This window comes from Nomascus leucogenys, chromosome 4, assembly GCF_006542625.1.
Source record: "Nomascus leucogenys isolate Asia chromosome 4, Asia_NLE_v1, whole genome shotgun sequence".
NCBI lineage: Eukaryota > Metazoa > Chordata > Mammalia > Primates > Hylobatidae > Nomascus > Nomascus leucogenys.
The window spans coordinates 33,932,144-33,944,645 of record NC_044384.1 but is presented as its reverse complement, the minus strand read 5'-3'; the positions used below and the strand labels follow the sequence as shown (position 1 = coordinate 33,944,645).

Here is a 12,502-nt window from a genome sequence, read left to right as displayed (position 1 = left end):
CCTGTGGGGTCCTCCCCACCAGATTGTCCACTCCTTCCGTTCCTAGGGCGCAACCGGAAATTCCAGGCACCAGCCTCATCTTGCTAAGGTGAAATCTGTTCAATCTGCTATTGGGTATGTTCCTAGGTTATGAGATAATGTTATATGAAACTGTCTAACGGCAAGGAATTCTACAGGAACCAGTTGCTAAGTGCTGCCAAGAGTAAGTGAGAAGGTTGTTAAATCAGACAACAAGCATGAAGTACATAGGTTCCTCCCGAATCCATCTGACAAATGACACAAAATCATGGCAGAAACTGTTTCCATGCCTCTCTTCAGAGGAAGAAGGAAAGAAAAACATTCTTTGACTCCAGAATTTTGATTATTCCTTTCTTCATAGTAGGAGAAGAGAAGTGGAAGAGACTGTATATGGAGAAAACAAAAAATCAACAATGGCTCTTGATTTTTGGGGTGAGGAGTTTTGTTTTCCAACTTAACAAGCTCATCTGCCCCACGATTCTGACGGTGTTCCCCTCCTCACTGGGGCACATCCCCCACCATGGAGTGCTCCACTCCCTCCTTGTCCCTTTTACAGAAACCACTGCACTAGAAAATATTAAAAGATGGAATGTGCTTGATTCAAAAACCATAAGAGAGGGGATTTTTTTGAGGCTGATAAATCAACCGGAATTTTAGAAATTAACTACCATGAGGGCTGTAGATGGAAGTCTTTGGGCTGAAAATAAACTGAAGGTATCTGGGTACCAAATTAAGAGCTATGTAAACAGAGTTCAATTTAAGAATAGGAATCAGCTGGGACAGGCATTCCCATGAACCACAGTGTCCCTCCGTCTCTCTCTCTCTCCTTTCCCTCTTTAAATTTAGTCCCCCAAACAGTCTACTTTGACAGTTTGCCTAACAATAATCATTTTCTAAAAAGACAACTTTCTTCAAATCTGAAAATCCTGATGACAAATATGTATGGGACATACAGGGAGTCATCACTTTAAGTCTAAAGAAATGAAGGCAAAGAGGCCAGGCCTGGGCAGCCCCGGGCCCCAGCTAAAGCAAGAAACTGATGCTCCAGGTACTGGTGGCCACAGGAGACGTAGCCTTCTCAAATACACCCTGCATCTCACTGACACACAACCTGCCCTCAGGATATTCATCTGCCCACGGGGATGTTTCATGTAAGACAATAGGGGATTCAAACAGCAGCTGTCTAGGCAATGAGTGACAACTATCAGCTATTTTACAAGCCCAGATCCCTGTGAAGAACCTGCTAATTATTCTGTCTGATCCTTGCTCTTAATAACCAAGATCTGACACTGCACGTGGCTGGCTTAAACATGACAAAGCTGCCCCAGCAGAGGAGCTGAGGTGTTTAAGCTCTGACCACTTACAGAGACAGGCCTGCAGAGCGGGGAATGGGAGAGGCCTAGAGCCAGACTGGCCAGTGCGAATTCCAGCCCCAACACTTACTAGGTGTGTAATTTGGGACAAATTACTTAGCCTTTCTCTCTCTCTCTTTCCTCATCCAAAAAACCAGGATAATAATGGTTCCCAGCTGGATGCAGTGGCTCATGCCTGTAATACCAACACTTGGGAGGCTGAGGCTAAGAGGATTGCTTGAAGCCAGGAGTTTGAGACCAACCTCAGCAACAAAGTGAGACCCAGTCTCTACAAAAAAAAATTTTAATTAGCCAGGAGTGGCAATGCATGCCTGTAGTCCCAACTACTTGGGAGGCTGAGGTGGGAGGATTGCTTGAGCACAGGAGTTCAAGGCTGCAGTGAGACATGATCACACCATTGCACTCCTGCCTGGGCAACAGAATAAAACCCTGTCTTAAAAAATAAAACCGTTTCTGTGCTATAGCATTGCTATGAGGATTAAATGAGTTAAAGCTTTAACTCATTAATATTGGTCGAGTTAAAACTTATTACAGTACCTGGCACAGAGGGAGTACTCACGAATGCTGATCATCAGTTTTTACTGTGCACCTTTGTACCTGGCCAGCATGTCCATAGGTTATAGGAATGTGGCCTTCCATGTTTTTAGAAGAAGCTGTAATTTCTAGCTACCATTCTGTCCATGTTAGTTTATTCTAGCATCAGCCAACAATAGTCAACCTTCAGACTCACAAAACAGGAACTACTTTCTCGGTTCCAAGCTAAAGCTCAGCTAATTTCCATCCATCCCAACTGTAGCCACATCTTCCGTGCGAGATCCCAGCCCCCAGCTCCAGCACCTGCCCCAGCCCAAGCATGTGGCAGGTAAGTGCATATTCTCACTTACCAGAACCAAATTTAATCCTAGACAGACTTTTCGTTTGGCCTTACTTTTCTACAATGACAGTAGCAGCGATCTAGACAACTGCCTACAAAAATTTGGAGATTGGCACGTGAAACCATTTTCCCGTAAGTAGGGCACATGAAAGGGAACACTGTGCTACCACCACAGAGCATCATGTCATGATGTACACAGGCTACAGCTGCCACCTCCCTGCCTTCTAGGGAAGATGTGCAGGCAAACTTCTAACCCTTCATTGTATATACTGACCTGCTGAGCTTTGGGGGTCAGATGTAATTCAGAGCCAGGCCTCAAACGGATCTGATCTTCCATAGGAACCTGAACTGAAAGGAAAGCAGCCATGCTTCGGGCAACCACTCGGAACCTTAGGCATTAGGGAGAGGTCAGAAGAAGTAAATGGCTATTAAAGTAAGCATTTTGAAATAAACACCATATTTTCTATGACATAACAAGATTAACACATTTCCAGATCTACTGTGTTGTTCACCTTCTCAGGAAAATCTTAAATATGATCAAGAAAAAGTTTTATCCATTATCACCATCCAAACAATATATGTATAATTCAGTTTCAAGAATGAAAGTGTTGCCAAAGATGTGGAATAACTGGAACCCTTGCACATTGCTGGTGGGAATGTAAATGGTACAGGCACTAGGGAAAACAGTTTGGCAGTTCCTCAACAAGTGAAGCATAGAGTTACCATAGGACCCAGCAATTCCGATCCTGGGTATACACCAAAAAACTAAAAACAGATGTTCTAACAAAAACTGGTACACAGATGCTCATAGCAGCATTATCTGCAATAGCCAAAAGGTTAAAACAATCCAAATGTCCATCAGCCAATGAATGGATAAACAAAATGTGGAATACAAAGGAATATTATTCAGCCATAAAAAAAATGAAGTATGGATACATGCTACAACATAGATGAACCTTGAAAACTTTATGTTAAGTGAAAAAGTTCGACATAAGGGGTCACACATTATATGATTCCATTTATATGAAATGTCCAAAATAGGATTGAATACATAAAGTCATAATGTCAATTCGTGGTTGCCAGAGACATGGGGATTGAAGGGAATGGAGGTGACTACTTAATGAGTGTAGGGCTTCCTTTTGGAGTGATGAAAATGTTCTGAAGCTAGATTGTGGTGATGGCTGCAACAACATTGTGAATGTTCTAAATGTCACTGAATTGTGCATATGAAAATGGTTACCATGGAAAGTTTTAAGTTATCTGTATTTTATCACGAAAAAAAAGAAGAAAAGACACAAGCCAAATTTAAGTAAAACAAAATCTCGCAGTCCTGCTATCTTCCACCGCAAACAAAGAAACATGATGTTAACTGGTCTGGAATGAGTGAGTCCCAAAGTTACAACATCACAATGGGCTATTCCACAAGAATGCTGACATCATCAAGTTTGCAAACTTTTCAACACTGACAAGGGCTTGAAAAGGAAACCATGATGTAAGTATTATGAGAGAAAATGGGAGCTAATGGCAAATTCTTTCATGCCTTGGGATTTTTTGCAACAAAAATCCAGACTTGTTTGTCATTACTTATCCTTCTTACCAACAGGCCTTTTATTTATGTTTTCTTTTTTTTTTTGAGACAGAGTCTTGCTCTGTTGGCCAGGCTGGAGTGCAGTGGTGTGATCTCGGCTCACTGCAACCTCTGCCTGCTGGGTTTAAGCAATTCTCCTGCCTCAGCCTCCTGAGTAGCTGGGACTACAGGTGCTTGCCACCACACCCGCTAATTTTTGTATTTGTGCTTATTTATTTATTTATTTATTTTTGAGACAGGGTCTGACTCTGTCACCTAGGCTGGAGTGCAGTGGCATAATTTCAGCTCACTGCAACCTCTGTCTCCCGGGTTCAAGTGATTCTCCCACCTCAGCCTCCAGAGTAGCTGGGACTACAGGCATGTATCACCATGCCCGGCTAATTTCTGTATTTTTTGGTAGAAACAGAGTTTCACCATGTTAGCCAGGCTGGTCTCGAACTCCTGACCTCAAGTGATCTGCCTGCCTTGGCCTCCCAAAGTGCTGGGATTACAAGTGTGAGCCACCACGCCTGGCCATCAACAGATCTTAATGCAGCTAGATGACTTTACGGTTCACTAGACTGAGTCCCTCACAGGTTCTGAATATCCCTGAATGCCTCAAGTGCCCAGCTGACTTGGCTTTTAAACTAAGCTCGCATACCATCCATGACTGGCTCAAAACCAAAAAGAAATCAGTAGTGCAGTTAGGTTACAAAGTCCAAACACAACAGGAGATACTATTAAAAATACTGTTTGAACTGAAAATTTTTTTTAAAGGTAAGAAAAAATAAAAATGCTTTTTAGAATGTAATCAGGCTCTGGTTTTTTGTTTTTGTTTTTTTTTCCATTAATCTTTCTGGAGAACCTAGATCCTAAGTCGAAAAACCTGCTAAAGTATCACAACCTGTAAGTAGGTACAGATGTCTGAGGCCTATTTAGAACAACAGTGTTAGAAAGGCGCTTCCTTACCTGTTAGACAAAGGCGACTTCCGGCCAAACCCAATTGCCCCCAGGATCCCAGAGCTGAGTCTCTCCTCAGCCACGAGGTTCTGCCTGCTCTGAACCATGAGCAGAATTCGAATGACAGATTCTGTCAGGACGGAGTCATTCTGCTCTGTCTGAATGAGGGAGAGCTGCAGGACTTGGTGCCACCACAAAAACAGCTTTGCCTCTTCCTCCATGGAGCTAGGGGAGGCACCGGAGGAAAATAAAATTAAAAGTAAATTTTTTCCACTCCCATTTAACTGCAAGTCCACATTAGAGTTTTAAGGATAGGAGACACTGAGTACTTCAAAAGCATAGGCTAACGGCTGATGTTAATAGAGCAATGGGATTGTAACCACCGCCATCTGTGGAACACCTACTATACGCCACTGTGATGAACTTCGTGTTCTTCCACTTCATCCTCATGACAGCCCTATCAGGTAGGGGTTACTATCTCCACTTAACTGGTAAGGAAACTGATGCTTGGTGTTTCAAAGTGCCAGTTTTAGGAAACAAAAAATCTGCTCAGAAGATTAGCCCATTAATTAAGAATCTTTCCAAAACAACTGTCACCATACCTTAAAACCTTATTTTTTATGCACCACTTGGTTCTGTGTACTTGAAGCTAGACTTAAGCTCTAAATTCCAAGTTAACCAAATACAGCAAGTTTGATGTAACAGCCTGAGGGCGAACGTACCTTGGGTACACCTGTTCCAGCCACTTGCTTAAGATGAGCAGCACTTTCATTTCATTCCTTAGAGTCTGTTCACTGTTTAAACACTGAAGCAGGTAGACGTAAAGAGTCAAGTAACTGCCCAGGGTGAGGCACTCCTGCAGGAACTCTTCCATGGTGAGCTCGGGAACCTGAAGGGATACCAGAATGGGTCCCCATCCTGAATTCTGATTGACAGGGCCTAAGAACATGAAGACGAGATATCAAGATATAGGCAAGAATCCAATTACTTGACAACTCTAGCAAATATTTTCACTTTTAAGCTTCATGATTTTTTTTTTTTTTGACATAGCAACCTATGAGATAATAAGCTTCATGTCAAGACAACCTTTCTTACAGTGACCCTGGAGGCTACAAAAGTCAAATACACCTCAGGGCTCAGACTGGGAAGCCCTCGGGCCAGATGCCTGTCCCCAGCGTAGCCACCAGAAAGGTTTAAGAAATCAGAATTCAGGGCTGCATACGTATAAATCACCTTTCTATCACATTATGATCCTTAAAACCACATGTAGACACTGCCTGTCCTGGTCAGTTAAGAGTTTTAACTTTAATACCCTTTTTAAGAACATATGAACACTTACAGTTTCCCATGGGAAACTGTTATCACTCAATCTGTGAGTAGTTTTAGTTATCAAAGCTTAGTTTAACTCACGTATTGAAACTGTTTGATTTTTAGTAACACAGATGAGTTTGGAATAGCAATGTTATCCTAATGGTTCTCCACTCTTTGGGCGAGTGAGGGTGGGGTGGCATGGTGACATGCACACCACCTCCATGGGTGGGCATGTGCTGTTCATGGGTGATCAGGATAGGGCAGATGGCAGGTTGTGGGCACTTCCTGGATCCTTGCTCCGATACCCTCCTTCTCACCCCTGCTTCTCTCCCACTAACTGCAGTGTGATATGTTATCTGGATATCAGAGCTGAGAAGTGCTGTTCTCAGCAATTCTTAATCAGACTAAGCTGCTTCCAGAGTCTGAGAGTTTACAGGTAGAAAGTAAAACAGATTTTTAAAAAGGAGGGGTGACAATGAAGGAGCCCTTCATAATGCTTTAAAAGGTCTGATAAGAAGCAATTTCAAAAACTTCTATGAAAACTCCTTTTACCAAAAGTGACAAAGACAGGGAAAATTAACCTCATGGATCATGATTATATAGATCCTGGTATATAGCATTTGTTTTGAGGACTATGACTTGGCCTGTGACACAACACAATTTGCATGTCAAAACAGGTTGGTCTGACCCTCCAAAACCAACGTGAAGTGGATTAGAGCTTTTCTCCCTTGAAACGTGACTGTACCAACAGACATGGCCACAGGTTCTCATGCTAACTACAGATCTTTATGAAAAATACGTATATTCAGAAATATCCACAACATTTGCAGAGCAGAAAATTAGAATGGCAAATCCCTCACTGGGAAGAGTCTGGAAAGATATCTCCTGATGACAATGCTTTCATCTTTCTGGAAAAGACCAACACAATGGAGCATAAGATGACCTCCTCTTACTTTCTTTGAAGTAGGCAGTGATGCAGGCTTCTGTAGTCTCAGCCATGTGGCGGACGGACGCCAGGCTCTGGCAGGCTGCTGTTAAAAGGGGCAGCACCACCAGCCCATGCATTTTTTGGCCAATCCAGGTCCGGATACTGCCCCGAAGGAACTCCGCTGTTGGAATAGTCGCATTGTTCATCATCATCAGGACTTCCATAAAGAGGCTGCTGAGGGCCATGTGGCGGGTCTGGCTGTCCATGTCTGAAAGGAACATAGACACACTCAAGAATGGCTGCCAGAAAGGTGCTATCCATGTGATCAGGAGAATAACAGTGCTTCAATCTTAGCTATTCTCCAGGCAGATTTTACGGTGCTAGTAGCTGACTGCAAGGGACCGGAAGGAAGGCTCTGGATGGTGTTGAGTTTGTACGGATAGTATGTGGCACAGTTACTAAGAGCAAAAGCAAGAACTACTGTGAGTTCCCTGGGTACAGCAGCATAGCAGAGCAATACTTAATAAACAGACAAATCTGAAGCTGGTGTGAAAGAGTAACTTATCAGAACATGCCTAGTCAGTCTTTATTTTCTAGCCATTGCTCACGGAAAACCAAATACATAGATCTCGCCAGTTATTCGGTAAACTAAGTAGCAAAAGTACCCACTATCACTGCCACTGCTGTCAATATTCTAGGGTGATTTACACAAATTAAAGGTTATTACTTAAAACTAAATATAAATGTAAGGAAAAACCTTTGTAAAGCATCCTAACTACAGCTCTTTTATTTCTTTGTTTCTTAAATAAGGAAAGTAAACCTACTGGTAATTTTTCAAAAAAAATTGGAGGTAAAGAGAGAGGAACTCAAGAAAAAGAACGAATTCATTTCACAAGAGAATTGCAAATCTTCACATTCAAAAACAGAAAATATATTTACTGAGAGTTAACTGAATAATTTTTGCCAACTCTTCTAGCTCTCCTTAAGCTGGGTACATTTTTTTTAAAGGAGTAGAACTGTAGCTTTCACACCACAAGGATTCAGTATTTATGTCAATAGGAAGGGTAAAATGTTGAGAGATCTTATTCATCGCATCTATCAAAACAAATTCATCTACTTATGCAGGATTAAATAAACCCTCACTTAATCTTTCTGTACAACCTACTTACCATCAAGCAAGGACTTAAAAAACAAGTTTGAGAGAGATAATACTAGCATATCTATCTATTTCTTCATGTATTTCTATGGGTACAAATATTCTTGGAAATAAAGGCTCATCTATGAATTTCAACTGAATAGCAATTTAAATTTTATCTCTTGATTATGACTAATAGGAATAGATTACTACAACAGACCCTAGTCTCTCCCATTCCTGTTCATCATCAACAGGGCTCTCAAATCTCTTCCTAAATACCATATCTGATCTAATCACTCTTCTGATGAAGATCTTTCCAGAACACCCTTCTCCCCTTTCCCTGGCCAGCTATTATTCAACCCTCCTGGTTCCATCATATCTGACCAACTCTAGAGCACTTTCTCCAGCATTGCTTCCTGATAGTTCTTTTCCATAAGATTCATTGAATGTGGCTGACTTGCCAGGATGATGCTAAAATTTTAGATATTATCTCACTTGATACTTACAATATCTACATGAAACAGGTATGATCATTAACAACATTTAGCACCGTTTCATGTTTATTGGTGATTAGGATATTTTCTTTTGCAGAATGTTGTTTCAAGGGTCTTGTCCATTTTTTTCTACTAAGTTGTCTTTTTCTTCCTTGTTTTATCTGGTGTGACAATCTTAGTCATTCACAGTTACTATAATTAATTACTGATGTAGCTGGGTCTAAATCTACTGTCTGCCTGTATGTATCCTATTTGTTCCTCCTATTCTAAATTTCTTTTTCTCTCTTTTGCTTCTTTTAGATTATTATTCTACTTTTTCTCTGTTTTAGCTTGAAAACTAAATCCTCTCTTAAAATTCTGACAGTGGTTATCCTATAAATGAAAACATGCATTCCTGATTTTTCGAAGTCTGATGTTAATTGGTTCCCAGATGATGTAATGGCTTTGGAACATTCTAACTTCATTTCTCCCCTGTTGCCATAGCCCAACAAACCATTTCTATTATTATTGTCTTACACAGTCAGATTTCATTTAGATTTACCCACACATTTACCAGTTTCATTGTTCTTCATTCTTAGTTTCTTCCTATTTATTTTCTCTTTATTATTTCCTCCCTTCTACTGTCTTTGACTGTTATTTTGTTGTCTTTTTAAATAACTGTTTAATGCTTATCTTTTTAATTTTTACCTTTTAAAAAAGTCTACTGAAAGTAGGTGATACAGTTTGGATCTGTGTCCCCACCAAATCTCATGTTGAACCGTAGTCCCCAGTGTTGGAGCAGAGTTTAGTGGGAGGTGGCTGAATATGGGGGTGGGTCCTTCATGAATGGTTTAGCACCATCCTCTTGGTGCTGTTCTCATACTAGAGTTCTCAGAGATGTGGTAGTTCAAAAGTGTGCAACATCTCCCCCTCGCTCATTCTCTCTCTTGCTCCTTCTCTGGCCATGTGGAGTGTTACTCCCACTCTGTGTTCTGCCATGATTGTAAGTTTCCTGAGGCCTCTCCAGAAGCCGAGCAGATGGCAGCACCATGCTTCCTGTACAGCCTCCAGAACCATAAGCCAATTAAACCTGTTTTCCTTATAAATCACCCAGTGTTGGGTTTTTCTTTATAGCAGTGTGAGAACAGGTTAAAATAATAAGTCCCACGTTAGCCGCATCCCACAAATTTTGATGCACTGTATTTTATTATTCAGTTCTAAGTATTTTAAATTTCTATTATGATTGTTCCTTTGGCCATCAGTTATTTAAAAGTTTGCTTCTTAATTTCCACAGTGTTTTTCCCTCTAGTTCTATTTAGTTACTGATTTTTTTTTTCTTTGTCATGCAACTTCAGGGCAGAAATACACAGAGACGAACATCTGGCTTTTACGAAGTTTTCTCCCTTACAGATCTATTTATCTGATATTAATATAGCTATGCCAGCTTTCTATTTTAATATTTGCCTGACATAATCATCTTGTGGAAAGCTTTCTATATCCTTAGGCTTTTGATGTATTTCCTATCAACAGCTTAAAGCTAGATGTTTTTGGTTATTAATCTACCTTAACAATCTTTGTCTTTTAACTTAAGCATTAGTCCCTTTACCGATACATTTGAATTTTATCATCTTATTTTGGTTATTTTTCTCTTTCTCCATGCTTCCTTTCTTGCCTTCTTTGGACTGAACATACTTTGGCCATTCCTTTTTATCTCCCTCTACTGACTTGGAAATTGTACATTTTAATTTCTATTCTTTTAGTTAATTTCTTAAAATTGTTAATATTCATACTTTAATCGAGGTATAAAGTTAATCTCTTGACCCACTAAATAGCAGTAGAACCTTAGAACACTTTTAACTCAACCTCCCTCCTAGCATGCTTTAGTATTTTCTTTAGTGACATCTACTGGGACAAACACTCTCAGGGCTCAATGAAAGTATGGTTCTTTACCTCATCTTCATCATTAAAGGGTGGCTTTTCTTAGTTTACAATTCTAAGTTATGAGACATTTTCTCATAGCACATTGAAGTTGTTATCCCACTGTCTTATAGATTCTTTTATTGATACTGAGAAGTCAGCTGTCAGTCTAAATGTTGCTCCTTGGGAGGTAATCTGCCTTTCCTTCCTGGATATAAAGGGTTTTGTTTTGTTTTGTTTTGTTTTTTTTAATTTTGCCACTGGTGCTTCTGCAGGTTCACTATAGTGTATACAGGTTTGAATTTCTTTCCATATATCCTACTTGGGATTTGCTGGGTTTACTGAATTTGAGGATTGCTGTCTTCATCAGCCCTGAAAATTTTCAGCCTTGCTATCTCTTCAGATATTCCTTCTCCCCAGTTAAGTATCTCCTCTCCTTCTGGAATTCTACTTGGATAATAGGATGTATATTAAACCTTCTCAGCCTATCCTCTATGCCTTTTAACCTCACTTTCACATTCTTTTTGTTTTATAGATGGGGTCTCACTATTTTGCCCAGACTGGAGTGCAGTGGCTATTCAGACACAATCATTGCATACTGTGGCCTCAAACTCCTGGCCATAAGCAATCCTCCTGCCTCGGCCTCCATGCCCAGCTCACTTTTACATTCCTTCTCAGTTCCTCTGTGCTGCAATCTGAGTATTTTCTTCAGTTTTATTTTCCAGTCTACCAATTTTCTCTTCAGATGGGCTTAATCTACTGTTGAACTTATCCATTAACTTTATTATAATCTGTATATTTTTCATTTCTAAAATATATAAATCTCTCAAATCTGCATATTTCTACAATCCCTTGCTTCTTACTGGTATCTTCAATCCTCTCTTATTTCAGCATATAATAAAAATACCTTTTTTGCTTACTGTACTAATTATTCCACTATCTTCAATCTTTTCATTTCTGACACTGCTGTTGTTCTCTATTCTTTGCTCATGGTACCTTGTTTCCTTGTGTGTTTTGCGACTTTTTTTACCGTGAGTTTCTTGGAACTTTGAGGCATGAGTTAAAGATGGGTTTCTCCAAACAGGATCTATGGTTGCATTTTGTCAGATGCTGGTAGCACTGCCAATCCAGAACTACTCTAAATTCTTAGATTGAGGTTGTTGTTATTACTGCTGTTTTTAACAATCTAGGTAGTTTGAATTCTTGCTTCAAAACCACATGAGGGTCAGCTTGTTATCAATTCTCAAAACAGATATCTCTTTTCCTGCATAAACATTTAACCTAACAACGAGGCCAAAACAGGTAACTGTCTTTGCCTTCCTCTCACAAGAGGAGGTTTACTTCTAGCTCATCTTTACAGTAAAAATGTCACCCTGTGGATTATGCATGGGATTTCCTTTTAGGCTCCCATCTTAGGCAGGCCCTGGGCTTTACCACCTCCCTCTAATATCCAAACATATTCGGCAAAACTCTTCAGGGTGACAGCAGCTTCAGAACTCCACCTACCTTTATGGGTTTCTCCTTTCACTTAGGTTCTGGCCTCTGAGGTTCCCTTACCTTTTTGCCACTCCACTAATAAATTTAATTTCCAGTTTCTTAAAAACATTTCATCCAGCACCCAGTTATCTTCAGCAGGAGAGGCAGTCAGTATGTCTAGTCCACCGAACTGCCGGGAGCAGAAGTTCTCCACACACAGATTCTTGACAAGTCTACAGGTGATTCTGAAGTGCCCTCCCAGTTAAAAGCCAAAATCCCTAGAAATGCCACTCACTGAAAGGTCTCTGGTATCTCCTAATCATTAGATCTCATTGTCCAGCTTAACGGTCAGTCTCGCCCACCACCCAACAGCATCTGCTAGTGTCAATCTTTCCCCACTGCTGAGTCCCTGGTGTCCAAACCCCTCTCTGACCATTGCTTCTCTGGAAAGAGGAGTGCCAGTGGCCTGA

The 12,502-nt window shown here is 40.6% G+C and overlaps 1 protein-coding gene across 1 annotated transcript in view; it reads right to left on the bottom strand.

Annotated features, from left to right (window-relative positions):
• EPG5 (ectopic P-granules autophagy protein 5 homolog) overlaps positions 1–12,502 on the bottom strand; it is a 124,210-nt gene that overhangs the window by 5,282 nt on the left and 106,426 nt on the right. Inside the window, exons 40-43 of the mRNA XM_003267534.2 lie at positions 7,057–7,299; positions 5,515–5,731; positions 4,802–5,017; positions 2,540–2,654 (exon numbers count right to left, since the gene is read on the bottom strand). Coding sequence (XP_003267582.2) covers positions 2,540–2,654; positions 4,802–5,017; positions 5,515–5,731; positions 7,057–7,299 — 791 coding nt within the window. The remainder of the gene's footprint in view (positions 1–2,539; positions 2,655–4,801; positions 5,018–5,514; positions 5,732–7,056; positions 7,300–12,502) is intronic.